Raw genomic sequence first — 23828 nt, 5'->3', positions numbered from 1 at the left:
TTTGTTATTCTAAAAAATTTTCGTGATAAAGTTTTTTAAAAAAAATATATGTAGAGATAACAAATCTATCTCACTACCTAACCTAATAAAAGACAGACTCAAAAATTTGGAAAATTTAACACTATTAGAATACGTTAAAAATCCTAATTTTTCTAACGAAAGTTTCAGTAATACCTGCAACAAAATTTCCAAAAAAATAAATGAAGATGACATATGTGGTGCACAAAAATTACTCTAAAATAGGTTTAGAATTAAATAAAACTAAAATTGAATTAGATTTATTTAAAGAATACACTAATATCGAAAAAGAAGATATCCAACTATTGGGCTCCCCATTACTTAAAAATAATATATCCGAAAAAAATATCGATAAAGCTTTTTCTGAGATGCAAAAGTTGGAAAAATTTATCAACCACATTCCATCGTACCAGCTTTTTTACTCATTAAAAAAGTGTTTATATCTTCCCAAAATCTCACATCTCTTCCACTCATTCTCATTCACCTCCTCAAAATTTTTCATTCAACACAATAATCGCTTAAAGACCTTTATAGAAAGGATCCTCAACCTTTCATTAACAGACTTTAATTGGCACCTAGCCCAATTACCCGCTAAATTAGGTAATATCGACTTGATCCCCTTAGAACTACTTTACCTTTCTCTATTTATATCAAATCGCCTATCGCTCAATTCTGCTATCTCTTTATTCATAACTCCCCCTGATCTTCTTTCAGCAGCAATAGAAAGATGGAATCTCCTAACCCCAGTCGATTATACATTTCCTACCGAAATTTATCATCGAACCCCTAATAAAAAAATTACAAAATAGTCTTAACCCTACCGAAATCAGCGATATACAACTATTATAAAACAACGATAAATACCGCGGGCATGAATGGCTCGAAGCACTTCCAAGCCAAACCTTAGATAATCTCTTAACCAATGACCAACTGAGAGTTACTATAGGCTTTAGACTTGGATGCTCGCTTACACATTCACACTCTTGCCACCAATGCAGCCTACCTGATCAACCTAACGCCAGACACAAACTGCACCCGCAGCCTAGGACGCCATCTCCGGCATAAAGCAATTAATAAAATCTTACATAAAGCTTTTAATAAAGCTAAAATACCCAACATCCCCGAACCTACCAACCTCTCATTACAAGACGGCCTCAGCCGACGGCTTAACCTGCACCCCCTGGTTTAATGGGAAATCCCTTATTTGGGATACAACCTGAGTATCATCCTTTCCTTCATCGATTAATACAAACCCTCTTACTTGTGGGGAAAATAGAAAAATTAATAAATATTCAAAATTAAATAACTTTATATTTCAGCCAATAGTCATTGCTTAAATTACCTCAACTGAATATAGTTATATTAATTCTGGCTCCATGCTACATCTAATATTTATATAGCTACTTTACGATTATGCTTTGATAACTCTTCATAATTCCACATATATTTCTGATTAGATTGAGGTTGACTTAATAAAGACTATTGCAATAACCATTTCCAATAATCATTTTGATTTTGATGAAGAAGATATTTCTTGAAGCAAATACTTTTTTGATTGGATAAGCTAATAAGAGAATATTTTTTATTAGTTTTAGATTTTACAATGCCATTTATGAATTACAATCCCTACAAACCTTTTCCAATCATATAATTGCAGATAATTACACTTTTAGGAATTAAGAGCCTTACATCATTTTTCTTTCTCAGAACGGGATTATTATTAGTACACTATTATTTTTTAACATGACTAAATATAGCTTTATTCATGGAGAATAATTCAATTGCAATAAAAAATTTTCTTTTTCTAAAGGTTATTTTTTCACTTTATAAAAAAATGTTGAATATAGACGAATTAATAAACTAACTTTACCTTATAAATAAAAAGGTTTATGAATCCTAATTCAGGTGAATTTTGGAAGAAATTTTCAAAAAATCAAAATATAATAGATTGACGTGTATTTTACTTTAATTTTAAATAGACCCAATAATATATCCGGCATTTTTCTTGATATTCCTTGTAAATCCTCAAATTAAATTCGAATTATATCTTGAATCCTGCATGTATTAATGTTTAGGTCGACAGCGATTTTTATTCCCTTTGAATGCATTAATAGTTAACTAATATATATCTGTCTTTCCACGAGTCATTAGAGACCAAAGAATTAAAAAATTAGAAAAAGTTAAAATTTTTATTATAAGATTAAACAATTAACTAAAGAGAGATTTCATATAAACATTATCCGATTCGATTTCATGTGGTCGTTTTTTTGTTGAATCACGTCCCACTTTTTAATCTTGTCATATTCTAAAATGGCTGGAGGTAAAGTTTTATATATACCCACAAGATTGTACTATAATGTCCTAAAATTTCATTTAAATAATTAACAATTTTAGGGTTAAGCAGATTCTTAAAAAAAGAATCTAAATACAGATTATTTATAGAAAAATACATATCTTATTAAAAAGATATAAGACTTGTATCGTTTGCTAAATAAGAGTGTCTAAAATACAAGATACTTTTTGTTAAAATATATTTCTAGATCGGAGGCGACTTCGTGATTACATCATTTGATATATAAATATGGATCTTACAAATATATTGTTGTTATTTATTAAAAGTTATTTAGAAAACTCTCATATGTCAACTTGGCAGTATCTAATATAACTAGCCTTCAGCATCCATATGAGAGTTAAATATTAAATACCTTATATTTATTTAATTTTTGGAGAACAAATATCACTGGAATTAATTCGCATATGGATGATAAATATAAGAAAATATCATGTGCTGAAGGTCAAACCCATGTCCGGATAGCATGCTTTTATGATTAGGGAAATTATATTAATATTCTGAAAATTATTCAATTGACAATGTATAAAAATTAAATATTTTTATAAAAATAAATTTTGTTTACAATAAAATTATAATAAAAAATAATTTTTTTTAAAGAGAGAAATTCAAATCATAAACCAAAGCCTCCCCCCCCCCCCCTCACACACTTCCATCGGATCTCTTAAATAACTAAATGTTTAAAATATTAAAATGAAATGTTTGATAGCTTTTGACCTGTACTACAATTATTGATTAATTTCAAATATTTGCAATAGAATAATGATTAAAATGCCATATACTCTAGCTCCGTCCAACTAGAGAATTTGCAAATTTATAAATTAATCTTACATATATTTAAAAAATTTGAGAGAAAAAAAATGGCGATTTGATTTTATGATCATTTCCGTTTTTGACATTAACTTTAAAGACCTACCATTAATCTATATAAAGAAATTTAAATGGCGCCTCTAGCTCAATTATATCCAAAGATATCTAAAAAAATAAGTGCATTTTCCCCAAAATAGCCCATTATTTAACATTTAACAAACTCTTGTAAAAAATTAGAAATATCTGAAAGTTCATGAAATTTACCGGTTCTCTGTCAATTTAGCGAAACTTTTATCGAGAAACTTTCACGAACCCATCGAGAATGAATTTTATAATGAAACTTTTATCGCGAATACTATTCTGCATATCTACATTAGCGAATACTATTCCGTGAAGACAATATCCGAATTATCAATAGTGAAACCTTTAAAGCGAATACATTTCAGCGAAACATTTATTGCAAATCAATAATCCCGAAAGTTTTATAACGAATTCATTATCGCGAAACCCAAATTGTGAAGACAATATAGCGAAAAATATATTGCGAAGGGTCAATATAAATTCATCAATCAGTTGAAAAAAGTCACTAACCAAAATCAGAGGTAAAAGTAAAATAAAAACTAACGGTTTTTATCGAATTTTGAATGGCGATTCCAAAATAAATTCATCTAAGGATTTCTCCAATTTCAAAATATTTATGAATCTTATGATTATACGATTTTTATAGATATTTTTTTTATCTTTTCGGTTTAATTAGATAAAAAATAATAGTTTTATTTCCAAAATATTTTATCTGAATCTAATATTAAGACGTAGCTTTAAGCATAAAGTTTGCCAAATTTTGGGAAACATTAATTCTGAAGCTTAAGCAAATATGTAATGCTTAATTGCAATAAGTGTAAGTTAGTGCTTCAACATATATTAATTTTTTCCCTTAATTACTCAGAATTAAAACTACTTAAAGTAATTTTCAATGAATTCCCAAAAGATGATTTTGCTAAGTAAAATTTTAATTTTCTCAGAATTGAATTTCTAATATACATTATCACCCCGAATTTTTACTATTTTTAAGTGCATTACCATGATTTTTTGAGTTTTAATTAATCATTACTCTAAAAATATTTAGACATGGGTATCAAATGGTAACCAATAAAATGGTTCTGAGTACTATTAAAATTACCCATCACTCTCTCTCTAGACTATCTCATATCTAGGTTTGAAGAGATTTAAATTGTTTTTTACAGGAAATATCTTACAAGGACAACAAATGAAAGTGAATAAAATATTTTTTGAATCCTCTAAGTTCTTTGATCTAGCTCATTGATAGGGGGTAGGAGAGATGTAAAAACCTACCTTGAAATAATATTAAATGAAAGTTTATTTAAAAAAATATATTTAATACATATTACAGTCATTTAAGTCTGAGCCTGGTTGGAGGGGGGGGGGTGGAATATTTGTAACATAATATTTTTACATGGGTATCAAATGAAAGCTAATAAAAGAAGGTGTTTACATTGTTATTCATCTCTATGTTTTTAAGAGAAATATGGGGGTGGAAGATATAAATTATAATATCTCGACATGAATCTCAAATAGAAATATTTTTCGACTGTTTTGTTAATCATCTCCATCACTACAAATCATAAGAAAAATCAAATTTTTAAAAGTATTTTTAAAACATATATCTTAGCATGGGAATGAGGGGGTGTTATGACACGCTTTTATAATTTAAGGATGTGAGCAGGGTTTCGAACCGTTTAGTATAACGGTTCGGTTCGTTCCGGTTTTTAGTTTAAAATTTTATAAAGGTTTTGTTCCATTTCGGTTTTTTAAAAAAAAATCATATCGGTTCGGTTTATAATTTATAACGGTTCTTTTCGGTTTGTTCCGGTTTTTATAAATTTAATTTAAAAAAAAATTAATCATTAACCATGTATATATTAATTTTAGAGAAAAATCTTTTTAGTTTATAATTTCTTATTTAATTTATCCATGATAATCTAATAGATATTTTTATTAAATTTAGGAAACATAAATTAGACAAATTAGTTTTTTTTTATTTTATAAATAAATAAGATAAAAACAAACATGCGTAAATACAATAATGAATAAAATAATATGTATACTATACTATTTAGGTTTAAAAAGAGAATTCGAACGGATAACTAAAATATTTTCTAATATTTCAGGATTTAATTGAGTTCTCTGGGCAGAGAGTATAAACTTAAGGCTTGAAAATGCTCTTTCTACGGAGACCTGCGTAGCTGGAACTGCTAGCACAGTTATAGCTAACTTATAAAGTTCTGGCATACTATTCTTTACATTTTCCCAATAATTCAAAAGATTAGTATCTTTTTCTAATCTCTCTATATTATCAAATGACCGAATTATATATTCTATTTCTATACATTTATTATAATTTTCGATGCCCTGAGAATTATTTCTATTAAGACTTTCATGCGACTTTAATAAATTTTCAAAATCATCTAAATTATCCTTCGAATACGAACACGTAGGCATAGTATTTAGAATTTCAATATTCAGATTATTTAGATTTTGTATCAAGTTCCAAGTTTTACAAATATGCTTTCTGGCGATCTCTCTTTCTTCAAAAGTTAAAAATACATTATATCTAGGGTCGAGATAAATAGCAGAGCAAAAAACTTCATTTTTGAAATTTATTTCTCGTGCTTTCATCGTAGAAACTAAAAGTCTGGCAAATGGAGTGTCTACTTTACTCGTTTGCATGAGACATTTGATCCACGCAGCATAAAAATCGCCCATTATCAATTGTTCACTTTGTAAATATTTTGTCAAAACATTAGCTGGATATAAAGCTTTTAATATGTCACTAATTATTTTCCATTCATTCTCTGATAAACATTTTTCGCGATCGGAGCGATATTTCTTGGCAAAAGCTTTTTAACTCTAGTAATCTCTCCAACATTAAATAGATAGAGTTCCATCTTGTGCAACAATCTATTAGTGGTTTTTTCAAATTTAATTTTGAGAGAATAGCCATTGTTGTCTGATTTCTTATTTTTTTGCAGATGTTTCTTGCTTTATTTATAATGACAATTTCATTTGAATTTTTAATGCAATCATTAATTGCCAATTGAAATGTATGTGAAGCACATCTAATACCTATTAATATGGATCTGGCATTTGGTGCAAGATTAATATTTTCAATATTAAAAAGTTCTTTATTTTCATCATGAATTATATCATTATTATTTAAATCGTCATTATCTATATCATTATTATTTAAATCATCATTAATTAAATAATCGTTAAGGTCATCATCTTCTTCATCGTGTAGTATTAATAGCTTAATTAACTTAATCATATTTGCTGCATTATCGGTGGTATTGTGTAAATCTGCTCAATTTTTATTTCATATTCTTTTAGAACATCTAGAATAATTTTTTTAAGATATTCTGATGTGTGTCGTTCTTTAATCACTTTCATGCATAGAGTCCTTAATTTTATTTTTCCGTTAATTATAAATTGAATATTGATCCCCAATATGGACCTATCATATCTAGTTGCTATATCTAATTTTAACGAATTAAGTTTTTGATATACTTCAGGAAAATTAAAATTTTAAATTTAGGTTAATAATTTAAAATTAATTATTTTTAAAACCGAAATATTTATAACGGTTCGGTTCGCTCTTTTAATATTTTCTTCATAACGGTTCAGTTAAGGTTACGGTTCAGAAAATCATAACGGTTCATTCCGGTTTTGCGGTTCGGTTCGAACCCCTGGATGTGAGTGAATTAATATTGAATATGTTGTTTTCCTTTAAATGCATTTGCAATATATTTATTGTTTCGCAGTAATGAGCTCGCTATAATGACTTTGCGCAAATACATTCGCGGTAGAAATTTCACTATAAAAGGTTCGCGCTAAAAAAAATGTTAAAAATAAATATTGAATTTTTTAGACAAAACATAAAAAATTATCTGTATTTTCATGCTTGTAAAGGAAATGACAATACAAGATTCTTTTAAAAATAAAATATCTTGGATTTAGACATAAGTATTGACAAAAGATACATGGTGCAAGATACAGAAGGGTATAATATCTTATATATAAGAACTCTGAGGTCTTCATATATATTTATATTAATTTTAAAAATAATAAATGGAAGTTAGTGGTTTTTTTTCTTAGGGCAGAATAGTATAAACTGTATAATAAAAATTCTTATCATTTTAAAAACTAAAAAAAAAATGTGAACCATTATACAATTCAGTCGCATCATTGGCTAAAGGACAAGATGATCTACCGTGTCTGGTGTAAGTTACTTTACCTTCCCCGTTTAATTGGTTAGTTTTCTTACAATCACATTTATAGTTTTTCCCGGGCAAACCATCTAGACCATCATTTCCACTAGCCCCAGGTTTACCTGCCACACCAGGTATTCCATCTTTGCCAAGCAATCCCATGAGGCCCTTTTTACCACCGGATCCTTCTTTACCATCCACACCATCATCTCCCTTGTTTTAAGAAGTTATATTATTCAATAGATTGTTTATTTTATAAAAAACTCATCATGATTATAGTCTGTATATAAGAAAAGAGATAAAATATATAAGAAACAATTGATTAACAACCGGTTCTCCGGGCGATCCATATGCCCCAGGATCTCCATCTTTGCCTCTAGCTCCGTCTTTGCCAGGTTCACCTTTAAATCCTTCTGGGCCTTTCTGTCCTTTTTCGCCTATAACACCTAGGTCCCCCACTAATCCCATCTTTCCCGGTCTACCATTTGTTCCTCTAATTCCTTGAGAACCCTAGTAATATGAAATTTTTTTAAAAAACCTCTTAAATGATCAAGGCTTCAATACTCATATTCTTGTATAATTTTATCTACATCAATATCCAAAAATTTACATAACAATTCATTTTTAAAAAATCTTATAAAGTTTTCTGATTTTTGCTAATTTCAGACTTAGGTGTGGCTAGTTCGTTATTATATTATTTAAATAAATTAAGAATTTGATAACATTTATATAACATTATAAATCCACTAAGAAAAATAAATAAAGAATTATTTTATGAATGAAATAATATAATGGAAATTTTTAAAAATAATAAAATCTTGCCTATTTTAAACAACAAAAATTCTTATTTTTTTTCGAGCAAAATGAATTTAATATACTTATAAAAAATTATTTTATAAGATAAAAAGCATGGTCTTGGAAACAAGCATTTTTTGTTTTACTCCATTTCAATTCTTTTAAAATTAAAAATATTCTGTTGCTTTTTGGTACCCTCCAGATCTTTTAAGATAAAAATATTCCGTTCTTGTTCCTTTTCGAATTATATATTCAAAACTTTCGAAAATAATCCTAATGTTGTATGATAAATTCCGTCTTGTGTAAAAAGGAACGTTACCTGTCCCTCAGAGAAACTAGGAACCTTTATCTAATTTAAGTGCGTCTTATTGAATTTGGCTATATACTTTCTAATAGTGCTGTAAAGTAACGTCATACGTTAACTTTTTCTAGAAGTAACGGTAACGTGTTTCTTTTTTTTGGGTAACGGTAACGTAAAACGTTACTCGTTTTTAAATTTTTTCTTAAAAAAATATTTTATTGTGCTATATAATTACTTTTATTTATTTTTAATATAAATAATAAACCGAGTTTTTAATTCATATCAACCACCATTCCTTTCATTCTTATTTAAATTTTCGATCATTATTTTCAATCAAATTTTAATCTAACTAATATTCAATCAAAATTCAAAGTATATATTAATATTATTATTCTATATTATAATTTATTTTAAGAATATATGCCAAACTCTATAATAGTTGATTCTTCTGATGAAGAAAATTTAACCCTTCCATGGCCTCAATTTGAGACATATTTTATTCCAATAAAGAAAATTACAAAATCGACACTTTGTAAATGTAGATTATGTCCTAACACAAATATATCAACCTCGATGTCTAGCAGTTCCAATTTAAAAAAACATATGAAGGTAAAAAGATGAAATAATATATTATTATTTTTAGATTTTAATAATGATATTAATACAATATACTGTTATTTTAAACATATGTTTATTATAAAATAACCATTAAAATAAGTATACTTTCATAATATTTTGAAAAGCTTAATCATGAAATTTAGATATAAAACAATTGAATTATACTATAGTATATAGGGCTGGGAACCAACATTAAAAACTTAAGATTAACAAAATATCTAATGTATTAGGTTTAAACAATATCTTCTATTTCTTGTTTTAGTCTCGCTATTTGTTTAATATCAAATTGTTAATAAATTTAAAGAATAAGATAGTGATTTTAATATATTATTTTAAACATATGTTAATTAAAGAAATTTTCTCTCATAATATTTGAAAAGCTTAATTATGAAATTAAAATATAAGCAATTATACTATAGTATATAGTGCTGGGAACCTACATTAAAAACTCAAGATTAATAAAATATTGGTATTGGTTCAATATATTATTGGGTTTAAACAATATCTTCTATTTCTTGTTTTAGTATTGCTATTGGTATAACTTCAAATAGTTAATATGAATTTAAAAAACTTTATTTTATGTATTTTTAAATATATAATGAAACTGAAGCAATATTGTTTTAGAGAACAGAGATATTTTTCCTGATTCCTTTTTAAATGATAATTATGAAAAAAGTAAGAAATTGAAAAACCTTTGGCCATCAGAATATCAATTTTTAATTTTTTAGTGAGGGATTCAAAACGCAGTTAAATTTTTAATCTTCAATTATTAAAAAAGCTTAGTTATTTTTAATAAAATATTCAGTAATAAATAATTATATTTTGTTTAAAATATAGGCTTTACATTCCTCATGTTTGAAAGAAATAAATGAAAACTTAAATAGTAATAAAAGAAAAAAAATTGAAACCAATCAACTCACAATCATTGATATGCAGAATCCATCTACATCAAAGATCAATATAACTCAATCAACTGTTGATGAATTAGTTTTTAATTTTGTAATTGAAGAATTACAACCATTTTCAATTGTAGAAAGCCCTGCATTTATTAATGTTATCAAAAAATTGCAGCCATCCAAAAATGTGATATCAAGGCCTACCCTTGTATCAAAAATTAACAAATCTGGTGAAACCATGACAAAAAAATTAGTGGATTTATTGCGTATTCCAGAAATTGTTTGTACAACTGTGGATTCTTGGTCAGCTTATCATCGGCATATAAAATTCTTGTAGATTGATAATATTGCCTTTTAAAATGTTCTTATTTAGGGATGACTGTACACTGGCTACACCCAGACACACTTGAGAGGGTTTCAGCTTCCCTAGCTTGTAAAAGGCTAAATCAAAAACACACATTTAATTACCTAGCAAAAATAATTTTTGAAATTTTTACCACTTATAAGATACAAAATAAAGTGACCAAATGCATTACAGATAATGCGAGAAATTATATAAAAGCTTTCAAGTAAAAAAAAATTATAATATATTTACTAAAAATTTATTAGAGTATATGAACAAGAAGAAGAACCGGATGATGAAATAGTTCATCTGCCATTATGTGATCTATTTGAAAATCATAATGATAGTATTGTATACCTACCCAAGCATCATTCCTATTCAGCACACACTTTAAATCTGATTGCAAGTGTTGACATTGAAAAGGCAAATAACGATGTCCATTTTAAAGCCATTTCAAAAATTACATTTTCTAAATGTAGCTATTGTGGAATAAACATTGGCAATCTTTAAATTGTGCAACCATTTTTAAGGAAAACATGGGAAGATATCTTATTAAACCGGTTATAACAAGATGGAACTCTTTTTATAACTCCGTGAAATTAATAGATAGTCTTATTAAGAAAAATTGCCAAAAATTTGATGACTCTTGTGATAAATCTGAATTGCAGAGATTTTCAGATAGCGACAAGTCGTTCATGGATGATTTTTTTATGGTTAGTGTAAATTAAGAAATATTATATGTATATATATGTTTTATAGGTTATGGACCCAATTGCTAAGGCTCTTTCTATTTTAGAGAGCGAAGGAAAAATGTATTTGGGATCACTCCCACAATAACCATTATAATATTAAAACTTAAAAAAATGGCTTTAAATCATTTCAAGTTTTGTAAGCCACTTATTAACTCAATCCTGGAAGGCATAGATAAGAGGTATACATTTCAAATATTGCTTATATTTTGATTTTATTTTCAATAGGTTCAAACACATCTACAAAGATGAATATATACTATCAGCAATGATTCACCCACCATTTAAATTAGATTGGCCCTGGATAAAATCAGAGATGAATAAATAAAGAATGCAAGATCTTATTTCCATTTTGAGAAAAGGTCTTGATAGAGAAAGAGCAGACTGATTCCCTTATCCAAAACAAATACCAAAATATTTTCTGATAAAGATAAATTTTTTTTTGATGAGGAAATTAATGAAAATTCTTGTGAAAAATTACTTTTTTAAATATTTTTAATAAATTCCCCGAGTTAAAATTTTTATTTATTAAATATAATACCACCCTCCCATCTTCTGCTCCAATTGAACGTGTGTTTAGCACGGCGAAGGCTGTGTTGAGCACTAAGCGCACTTGTTTGTCTGATGAAAATTTTGAAAATCAATTATTGCTAAAAATAAATAAAAAATTATTACAAAAAAATGTTATCTTATGATTATATGAAAAATTTTTATAATAAGATCTCATCATTTTATGTATTTTATAGTTTTGTCTATATTATATATTGTAATTTTTGTATATAATATTTAATTTTTTTAAGTAACGAGTAATACGTTACTTTTTTGAAAAGTCAGTAACGCGCGTTCCTTTTTTAAAAAGGTAACGAGTAAGGGTAACGCGTTCTTTTTTTCCAATGTAACGGTATCGCGTTTCTTTTTTGAGGTAACAACATTAAATATATCGTTATTTTTAAATGCTTTGTTAATACATAACTATTTACTAGATCATAAGGAATTTTTCTGGGAGGGACACTATCCTGAAGGCTTCCCGCACATAATTTTTATTGGAGGTCTTCAGGTTGGCTTATTATAGACCTTTGGAATATTTTTCTAAAAATAACATTAGTTTTTCACTTTCTTGTTATAAAAATGTTTTTTTTATATATCTTTTTAGGGATGGGGGATGTGTAATGGGAAAAATTTTATTAGCTTAATATGATATTTATGAGTATAGTCAAATTTCCAAAGAAGCGAACCCCCCCCCCCCCCCATTGTTTGGCTATGCCCATTGGCTACAATAAGAATAGAAATATATAAAAAGTAAAACATAATACATTTATAAAACTATCATATATATATAGACAAAATAATATAAATATATATATTATTAAGAATAAATTAATTTGTTAAAACATAAGAAGCTTCAGCATCATCCAAATAAGAGATAAAGCTTAAATAATTAGAGTAAATTATACCAATGGCAAGCATTTTCCAAAAGTTCTTGAAGCTTATTCGTTTTGAATATATACGCTTGCCTATCTCCTTAAAGAATTTATACCTCTGCAGCCTGGCGCTTTTTAAGGATATTGTGCATATTTCTTGTTAGATAAAATAAGGACTAGTTTTTATGGGGAATTGTATCAAGAAATTTATAGGTATTGCTCCTAATATAGAAAACGATATAAAGTTTTCGATGGAGCTTTGGTGGAAGGGCATATCCTAATCCCTTTATAGAATAGCGAAAGAAAGGGCGAGGCGTATTAATCAGAGTTGACTGGCCCCATATGTTCCTTGCTTCTTTTAGGTGATCATCAAATTATTTGACCAAAAAGCGTTGTGAAGTTATGAATCCAATTATTGAGGAAATCGCAGAAAATTATGGAATTTCCCCGATTTCGCAGTGCAGACCTGCTTAAATTTAGTGGCATCACTAGCCTTTAGAATCTCAGGGAGCTCAAAATATTTTTTTTAAAGTTTTTTTGCTAGTTTTGAATGACATTTTATTCTTTTTTTGGCAAACAATGTCAAAATGATCCTTTTTTTAGGTATTTTTCAATATTCTCAGAAGGCTCTTCAATTTTTTTTAGGAGTTTTGAGCCCCAGCTTCATGCAGGCGGAGGGATGGGGAGTGGGGTAGCCGTCCTTGGCCGTCGAAATTAGAAAATTTCAGGGGTCGCAAAATTTAGTAAAATAAGAATTTTTTATATACGCTACATACAAGGCATTAAATCTCTTTTTTTTAAATAAAAATTCCATGTATGAATGAAATTCATAATCATTAATTTGGAAATCGAATACAAAATGAAATTAATTTGATAGAGAGATAAAATCATAGAAAAAATTGTTGATGCTATTAAAAACGCAATATATTTTTCCGTAAATATAGTTGTACACCAGACAAGCCACCAGAAATAATTAACTATAGTTATACAATACGTAGAAGTTAACAACAACTCCGTTGAACTAAATGAGCGATTTGTTGGTTTTTTAAAAATCACCAGTATGCCCAGGCCTTGATAAAAGCACTTTTATCATTATCTAAAAAATTGGAGTTAAAGATAAAAAATTGTCATAGAAAAGGTTACCATAATGGACAAATATGAAAGGATGTTATAAAGGGGTTCAAGCTCGAATATTACAAATAAATCGGAGAACGCTTTTTATGTCTTGCCTTGTGGTTTCTACACCTTAAATCTGCTACTTAGTGACATGCATGGCACCATCATTAGTCGCAAAATCATTTTTTGGCATTGTCCAACGAATATATGTTCTCTTTTCTGTTTTGATTCAGCGATGTCAATTTTGAAGCATATAAATAATTTTACCTTAAAACCATTATCGGAAACGCGATAAGAGTGCAAGGTTAAGAGTATAAAAGCCATTAGATTCCAGATTGGGGATATTTACCATGCATTAATAGACATACCGAAAATACTAATGACCCCAAATACTGCACATAAGCCATTTTATTGGCTAAAGTATTAAAACAGTTCTCATTTTTGGTAACTTTGTCATCTGGTTTGGTATATAAACCCAGGTTATTTCTATAAACACAGTCATGCAAAGTGACAATATTGAATTAGAAAGAGCCATTATACTTTAGAGAGTACTCAAGATTTTTAGATCACTTTAAGGAAAGCGGCTTTCAGAATTCCCCTGAATGATGAAAAGCAAAAAAAACAATTTCTTACGAAGGAGATGACACGCCTATACACGATCTTCAAAAAAAAATTATTAGATTGAATTTTTTATTACTAGATCAAGCGAGAAATTCGTTGGAGACGTTTTCAGCTATTAAAACTCTTTAAAGATTTTTTGATTCTTATTCAATATACCAGAATTAATAGATGCGCCTGAAAGAGAGCTATAGGAAAAATTTTGTCATCTATTATTTTATTAACGGATCAGGATACGTTAGAAAGCGATATTAATCCGCAAGACCTTTAATTGAATTAAAATTTTAGTGAATATATTAATCAAGCGCCTATAAAAACTCCATTGGAATTATATTAACACTAATAGGTTAAATGAAATTACCAAATATATCTATTGTATTAAGGATTTTTATAACCATTCTAATTACCGTCATCTGCAGAACGCAGATCATCTCATCGTTAAATAAAAAGGCGAGGAGGATAAATAAAATGCAATATTCTAGTTAATGATTATAATTTTTTAATGTGCATTACTCATTTATGATTAAAATTTAATTAAGTCTATATGTTTTTAGTTCTCATTGCGAAAAAGTATTAAATAAGCATAGGTAAGTTGTGTTTTTTTAAGGGGCCACTAAATTATTTTTTGCCCTGGACACCATAATCTCGGCACAGCGCTGCCTGTGCTCCTCCCTTCATTGACATTACTACTTGCATTCAGGAACTATAACCGAATTTTAAGTTAAAACTTTTCTGAGACAAAGACTTGATTTTATTTTCATAATTTTTAAGTAAAGACCTTTACGGGTTTAATATAGCGGTAAAGCGTAGCGCATATTAGATTTTGACAATGATAATTAACCTCAACTAAGCTGGAAAGAAAATGATGGGAATAATTAGATGGGGTATAGTGAATATAGTAAATACAAAAATTAATATAATTATACAATTAAAAATTTTATTTTAAATAAAAATATATGAGTTGTGAAAATTTTAGGTACTCCCTCTGAAGAGTATATATTTTAAAAAAGATTATATGATTCTTTTATTAATATTATTGCCATTCTAAAACATACGACACATAACTGCATCATGTAAATAATGTTACAATTATAATACAAAATGGTGGAATATGTTATAAACTGGTATGTTGGATATATTTTATTGGCGTGGAAACAGAGGGTAATTAATATTTTTAGCATTTCAGTATATAGGCATTTGCAGAGTAGATTTTTGAATCTTTGCTACACTTTAACCAACTTATGTTTTTAATCAGTGCGAATATGGTTTCAAGTATCAAGCAATGGTAGGCACGGGCTCTTTTACCATAGGAAATTTGTTAAATATGTTTTATAAAATGAACTCGAGATAAGTAAAAAAAATTTTTATATTACCCTCGTCTAAAAATTGTAAAATTGCGTGACGACTTTGGCTTAATTTTTCAATGATTTTTAATCCGCTTAAATCATGGCCCATGATATATTAGTTACATTTTATTACTAAATTGGATATTCTTTGTAAGCTGAGTTTTAACATAAAGTTGTTTTATCATAAGGAGATACTGCGGCCTATTACGCTGAAATTTTTCCGAGTCCTCATGGGGTGCTATCTAGTAGTGCTTATAAATAATTTATTTGTTGAATGGATCATTTGTTAATTTTTCCTCTATCAATATTCCCCCGATATCCGACACTTCATTCCCAAAAATGTATAATTTAAGTCAAGTCCTTAAGCAATAATGATTACTTATAATGAGGGGAAAAGCTTTTGGAAAAAAAACTATGGGAAAAAATTATTTAAAAATAAATACAGCTACGAAGAGTAACATTTGAGTTCAAGTATTATTCTTTTCTATTTAGCCCATTACTAACTAAAGTTAATGCTTATATATTTTAATAAATCTAGGTAATGGATAAATATATAAAAATATTATTTATAAGCATATTTCATCATATATTATAGATGGATAAAATAGGCAGTAGTCCGTATGGCGCAGTCAGGCCAGCGGGTTAAGCTTAAAAACTTGAGCCTTGGCAACTTTGTGCCGGGTCATTTAGGTCAAACGGACCAATCCGAATTTTTGTATTTTATTTTAAACCTTGAATAATGCAAATTTGTGATTTTAAAAATTAATATATGCCAGGTCGGGTATGAAACTTGTAAAAAATTTAATGAATTATACGAGCCGGGCCAAATATCTTTTCAAAATTCTTGAAGTGCGGCTTTGAGCCGAACCGTGCTAATGTTAAAATATAGAAACATGTATAATCAAAAATATAAACATAAATTCTTCATCTTATATTACATTATAGATAATGTTAATTATATTTTATATGAGAAAAATAATGGAACTATAGTTTACTATATTTATGAATATATACAGATTGATTATCCAAGTATTTTTTCCATAGAGTCTGCCAGAATTCCTTATTTAACTCATAAAATCCTCTTTGCCCTTGATATATCACAAAGCAAAAACGAAAATATAATCAGCACATGAATGCACGCGATACTATGATTTAAATCTGAAATCTACAGATTAGGCCTGGCCCGAATCATTTTTTCAACATGCTTTAGCCCAGCACTTTTTTAAATAATTATCCTTTTCCCGGGCAAAAATTTTTATTTAAACCTAAGATTTGTTTTAAAATTTGAAAGATTTTACGGCCTGGCAAATTTTGTTATCTAAAATAATTTTGTTTGTTTTGTAAATTAAATCAATAATTTTCACTTTATTTGATGCCGGGTTAATCAGAAATATACTTTATTTTTATGAGGTATGAATCAAAAATATACCTATATTTTAATGAGAGGTTATTCAAAAATTTTCCTTATTTTGATAAAGTGAATAATATATTTATTAGTTTCAACTAGGCATAAATTATTAGGACCATATCTAAATCTTATTTTAAAGATTATAAAAAAGGTTATTCATTTACAATAAAATCTTTTCAACTACATATTCATTTAAATATCTGTATTTATAATTAATGATTTTAAAAAATTATTCTTATTAAGTCAGAGTTTTGCTTTAACGATTTTTTATATAAGACATATTTCTGTTCATTAGTCGAAAAATAAATGCAAAATTTATGATTTACCCGTCATTCTTTGACTGGTTATCTGCTAGTTTTTATATAAACGTTTAAAAATCAATAAGTTTCCATAGTTCATTTATTATACCCATAGGCCTATCCAGGATTTTGTGGGGAGGGTTATCATTATAAAGATTTTTTCTCCATAAATTTTATTGGAGATCTATAGGTCAACTTGTCGGAATTTGGTTATATTAGATTTTTATAAAAATAATTAGCTTTCACTTTTTTCTAAAAATTTTGAACTGTTAATTTAAAAAGTGATTAACATTTACGAATTTTTCTTACAAATTCTTCTTTAAAGTCATATTTTATATACAATATTGAGGGAAAGGGGGGTTGGGGATGTGTAGGGGAATTTTTTTCCCAAAGTAAAATTTACGAAAAGAGACATATTACAATGGGAGAGGGATAATTTCCCTTGTTACTCGCCTGATTCAAGTTTCATACTATTAAATAATAAATTTTCTAATATTAATAAGTGTAAAAATTGTATTATAATTTATTAAACAAATATACCGTAGTCCCATCAGTTCCATCTTGTCCATCATACCCCGGTTGACCATCTTTTCCTGGTCTTCCAGGTTTACCCGGTTTGCCGTCGATTCCCGTTTGACCATTTTTCCCTGGGCTTCCTATTAAACCCTTTGGCCCTATTTCATCAGTGTTGTTGAGACTATCTTGCCCCGGGTTCCCGTCAACTCCTAGTTTTCCGTTTGACCCTGGTTTACCCGGTTGGCCGGGTATTCCATCTGGCCCTGGGATACCGACTTCACCTGTTAGGCCAGGCAAGCCGTTCAATCCATCTTTTCCCGGAATTCCGTCACTGCCTGGCTTGCCATTTAAACCTGGTTCTCCATCTAAACCGTCTAGACTCTTTCCCGGGTCACCTCTCGATCCCTATTTTTTTAAAATAACATAGTATACAGAATAATTTATTAAGATTTTACAATAACTTCTCAATATAGTTAATTTTGGAATTTAAAAAAAAATCATATGAAAAAAAGGTTTCCTGAATAAATGGCAAGGAAATATTATACATAAAATGGCAAAAAATTTATCTTATTTTTATATTATCATATATCTATAATGCTCCGATTTTAAAAATCAAATCAAATGTTTCATTATCAGAAATAATGTTAAATTTTTGATTATTTAAAAAATTTCATTCATATATACCAATAATGTTTGTATTAGTGTTGTTAATTGGTTGTGTAAAGCCCAGACCCGGGGTTTGGGTCTAAATATGGACTAAACCAGCTCTGAGAACAAACCCCGAGCACAGACCCAGGGTTAAAACCCGGAGTAAGAACCAATTGATAGTTGCTTTTTGTTGAACTCAGGAAAGTATATAAGTTCAATATATATCAATCGAGAGCTAATCAAAAGGCGTTTCCTCTCGGCTAATCTAAGGCTGGGGGAGGGGGGGGGGTAAAGAATGTTTTCATTAATACAAAATAATAATATGAGTATCAAATAAAAGGTGTTTTAATTATATCTTGACTGTAATCATAATTATTATTTTAAGTAGGCTGTTCTAGGTCTTGAGGGGGCAGGAATATTTAACAAAGCAAAATATTGATACGGGCGTCAAATAAAAGTTAATTTAATTATATTTTGATTGTAATCATATTTATTATTCTAAGTCTAGATTTTAACGGGTCAGACTAAATTTAGTCGACTAACTATTGAAAAATATTTTAATTTAGATTTCGCGGTTATTCACGACATGAAATATCCAAAAGTTTTATAATACAAATAATGGAAGAAGAAAATAGGAAAAAATAAATATAACCTAAAAAAATAAGGGATTAGTTTTTTATTTTATATTTTTATTTGTAGTTAATAAAAATATTTTATTGTTTTATTTATATTATATATAAAAAGAAAAGAAAGAATAGGGTATCACTAAATACTAGGGAACCAAACCGAAACGGGTTCAGGTTCGGATAAAAATTACGGTTGAAGGTTTAGGTAAGGTTCGTAAAAAATTAAATTATCGGTTCGGTTCGAACCTCTAAAAACTGGTTTGAACATTTTTGTATTCAAGGGTAAATATTTTTTTATTCTATCATTAATTTAAAAAACACATGTATAAAACCTTCATTTTTATTAATTGCACATGATAAAATAAAATTTATGTTATGTGTATGTATCATGTTAGCGTGGAGTCATATTGTATAATAAGCATTTTATTTTATGATTAATATTTTTTTTTGATTTTTTTTGCGCATTCATTCTTTTAATTTTTATTTGTGATTAATATTTTTTGATTTTTTTTGCGCATTCATTCTTGTGATATATTATATAAAAAATTGCGCAAGGTCTAAAAGTCGAAAGGCTGCATGATACGAAAGGCTAAAAAATAATATTGAAAATAAAAATAACAAAGAAAATGATTAATGTGTAATTTGATTGATTTATTGCTTTTTTTACGAGAAAAATATTATAATAACATTACATTATAATATATTAAAAAAATGGAAATTTTAAGATCTTTTCAATTTTTTTATTAATTCTTTGAAATAAATTGCGGTTTTAATTTTATTAATTTTTAATTTATATTTTTAATTAAATTATATTTATTTATTTAAAAAAATGGAATATAATATATTAAAAAAATGGAAATTTTAAGATCTTTTCAATTTTTTTATTAATTCTTTGAAATAATTGCGGTTTTATTTTTATTTTTATTTAATTTTTATTTTTAATTAAATTATATTTGGTTATTTTAAAAAAATGGATTATAATATTTCAATTATTTTATTAATTCTTTGAAATAAATTGCGATTATAATTTTATTTAATTTCATTAATTTTTAATTTCTATTTTTAATTAAATTATATTTGGTTATTTTAAAATAATGGAATTTTTAAAATTATATGTATATTCTATTTAAGTTTTTTTTCAAAACTAAATTGATAGTAAGTATAACGATATTGTGAGTACTGGATTAGGGAAAAGGCTAACATCTTATATGCAATTTTGAATATTTTTATATCATTCTACTCAGAATTAAATTTCCTATCCAATTATGCTTAGATGTATTTTTTTACGTTTCCGGTTCAAAAAATAACATTTTTGTCGCGAAAACGTTCGAAGGGAAAAGGCTAACATCTTTTGTTTAATTTTATAAATTTTTATATCATTGAACTCAGAATTAAATTTCCTATCTAAATATGCTTTGATGTGATTTTTTAAGTTATAGGTTCAAAATATATATTTTAAAAATTTTTTTGTGGTAAAAACGTTGGAAGGGAAAAGGCTAACATCTTATATGCAATTTTGAATATTTTTATATCATTCTACTCAGAATTAAATTTCCTATCCAATTATGTTTAGATGTATTTTTTTACGTTTTCGGTTCAAAAAATAACATTTTTGTCGCGAAAACGTTCAAAGGGAAAAGGCTAACATCTTAAGTTTAATTTTATAAATTTTTATATCATTGAACTCAGAATTAAATTTCCTATCTAAATATGCTTTGATGTAATTTTTTACGTTATCGGTTCAAAAAATAAATTAAAAAAATTTTTTTGTGGTAAAAACATTGGAAGGCAAAAGGCTAACATCTTATATGCAATTTTGAATATTTTTATATCATTGAACTCAGAATTAAATTTCCTATCTAAATATGCTTTGATGTTATTTTTTACGTTATCGGTTCAAAAAATAAATTTTAATAATTTTTTTGTGGTAAAAACGTTGGAAGGGAAAAGGCTAACATCTTATATGCAATTTTGAATATTTTTATATCATTCTACTCAGAATTAAATTTCCTATCCAATTATGCTTAGATGTATTTTTTTACGTTTCCGGTTCAAAAAATAACATTTTTGTCGCGAAAACGGTCGAAGGGAAAAGGCTAACATCTTAAGTTTAATTTTATAAATTTTTATATCATTGAACTCAGAATTAAATTTCCTATCTAAATATGCTTTGATGTAATTTTTTACGTTATAGGTTCAAAAAATAAATTTTAAAAATTTTTTTGTGGTAAAAACGTTGGAAGGGAAAAGGCTAACATCTTATATGCAATTTTGAATATTTTTATATCATTCTACTCAGAATTAAATTTCCTATCCAATTATGCTTAGATGTATTTTTTTACGTTTCCGGTTCAAAAAATAACATTTTTGTCGCGAAAACGTTTGAAGGGAAAAGGCTAACATCTTTAGTTTAATTTTATAAATTTTTATATCATTGAACTCAGAATTAAATTTCCTATCTAAATATGCTTTGATGTGATTTTTAAGTTATAGGTTCAAAAAATAAATTAAAAAAATTTTTTTGTGGTAAAAACGTTGGAAGGGAAAAGGCTAACATCTTATATGCAATTTTGAATATTTTTATATCATTCTACTCAGAATTAAATTTCCTATCCAATTATGCTTAAATGTATTTTTTACGTTTCCGGTTCAAAAATAACATTTTTGTCGCGAAAACGTTCGAAGGGAAAAGGCTAACATCTTTAGTTTAATTTTATAAATTTTTATATCATTGAACTCAGAATTAAATTTCCTATCTAAATATGCTTTGATGCATTTTTTACGTTATCCGTTCAAAAAATAAATAAAAAAATTTTTTGTGGTAAAAACGTTGGAAGGAAAAGGCTAACATCTTATATGCAATTTTGAATATTTTTATATCATTCTACTCAGAATTAAATTTCCTATCCAATTATGCTTAGATGTATTTTTTTACGTTTCCGGTTCAAAAAATAACATTTTTGTCGCGAAAACGTTCGAATAGAAAAGGCTAACATCTTTAGTTTAATTTTATAAATTTTTATATCATTGAACTCAGAATTAAATTTCCTATCTAAATATGCTTTGATGTAACTTTTTACGTTATCGGTTCAAAATATAAATTTAAAAAATTTTTTTGTGGTAAAAACGTTGGAAGGGAAAAGGCTAACATCTTATATGCAATTTTAAATATTTTTATATCATTCTACTCAGAATTAAATTTCCTATCAAATTATGCTTAGATGTATTGTTCAAAAAATAACAATTTAGTCGCGAAAACGTTCGAAGGGAAAAGGCTAACATCTTAAGTTTAATTTTATAAATTTTTATATCATTGAACCCAGAATTAAATTTCCTATCTAAATATGCTTTGATGTAATTTTTTACGTTATTGGTTCAAAAAATAAATTTTAAAAATTAAATTTAAGATGTTAGCCTTTTCCCTTCGAACATTTTCGCGACAAAAATATTATTTTTTGAACCGGAAACGTAAAAAAATACATCTAAGCATAATTGGATAGGAAATTTAATTCTGAGTAGAATGATATAAAATATTCAAAATTGCATATAAGATGTTATGTAGCCTTTTCCCTTCCAACGTTTTTACCACAAAAAAATTTTTAAAATTTATTTTTTGAACCGATAACTTAAAAAATCACATCAAAGCATATTTAGATAGGAAATTTAATTCTGAGTTCAATGATATAAAAATTTATAAAATTAAACCAAAGATGTTAGCCTTTTCCCTTCGAACGTTTTCGCGACAAAAATGTTATTTTTTGAACCGGAAACGTAAAAAAATACATCTAAGCATAATTGGATAGGAAATTTAATTCTGAGTAGAATGATATAAAAATATTCAAAATTGCATATAAGATGTTAGCCTTTTCCCTTCCAACATTTTTACCACAAAAAAATTATTAAAATTTATTTTTTGAACCGATAACGTAAAAAATTACATCAAAGCATATTTAGATAGGAAATTTAATTCTGAGTTCAATGATATAAAAATTTATAAAATTAAACTTAAGATGTTAGCCTTTTCCCTTCGACCGTTTTCGCGACAAAAATGTTATTTTTTGAACCGGAAACGTAAAAAAATACATCTAAGCATAATTGGATAGGAAATTTAATTCTGAGTAGAATGATATAAAAATATTCAAAATTGCATATAAGATGTTAGCCTTTTCCCTTCCAACGTTTTTACCACAAAAAAATTATTAAAATTTATTTTTTGAACCGATAACGTAAAAAATAACATCAAAGCATATTTAGATAGGAAATTTAATTCTGAGTAGAATGATATAAAAATATTCAAAATTGCATATAAGATGTTAGCCTTTTCGCTTCCAATGTTTTTACCACAAAAAAATTTTTTTAATTTATTTTTTGAACCGATAACGTAAAAAATTACATCAAAGCATATTTAGATAGGAAATTTAATTCTGAGTTCAATGATATAAAAATTTATAAAATTAAACTTAAGATGTTAGCCTTTTCCCTTTGAACGTTTTCGCGACAAAAATGTTATTTTTTGAACCGAAAACGTAAAAAAATACATCTAAACATAATTGGATAGGAAATTTAATTCTGAGTAGAATGATATAAAAATATTCAAAATTGCATATAAGATGTTAGCCTTTTCCCTTCCAACGTTTTTACCACAAAAAAATTTTTAAAATATA

At 27.2% G+C, this 23828-nt stretch overlaps 1 protein-coding gene across 1 annotated transcript in view; it reads right to left on the bottom strand.

The window, feature by feature from the left end:
- LOC135926071 (collagen alpha-1(IV) chain-like) overlaps positions 1-23828 on the bottom strand; it is a 74130-nt gene that overhangs the window by 1531 nt on the left and 48771 nt on the right. The window contains exons 9-11 of the mRNA XM_065461737.1: positions 17915-18295; positions 7795-7974; positions 7419-7677 (exon numbers count right to left, since the gene is read on the bottom strand). Coding sequence (XP_065317809.1) covers positions 7419-7677; positions 7795-7974; positions 17915-18295 — 820 coding nt within the window. The remainder of the gene's footprint in view (positions 1-7418; positions 7678-7794; positions 7975-17914; positions 18296-23828) is intronic.

The sequence above is a fragment of the Gordionus sp. m RMFG-2023 genome, chromosome 3, assembly GCF_954871325.1.
Source record: "Gordionus sp. m RMFG-2023 chromosome 3, tfGorSpeb1-WG-v2, whole genome shotgun sequence".
Taxonomy (NCBI): Eukaryota; Metazoa; Nematomorpha; class Gordioida; order Chordodea; family Parachordodidae; genus Gordionus; species Gordionus sp. m RMFG-2023.
Note: the sequence above shows the minus strand (reverse complement) of the source record. Positions and strands in the feature narration are given on the sequence as shown.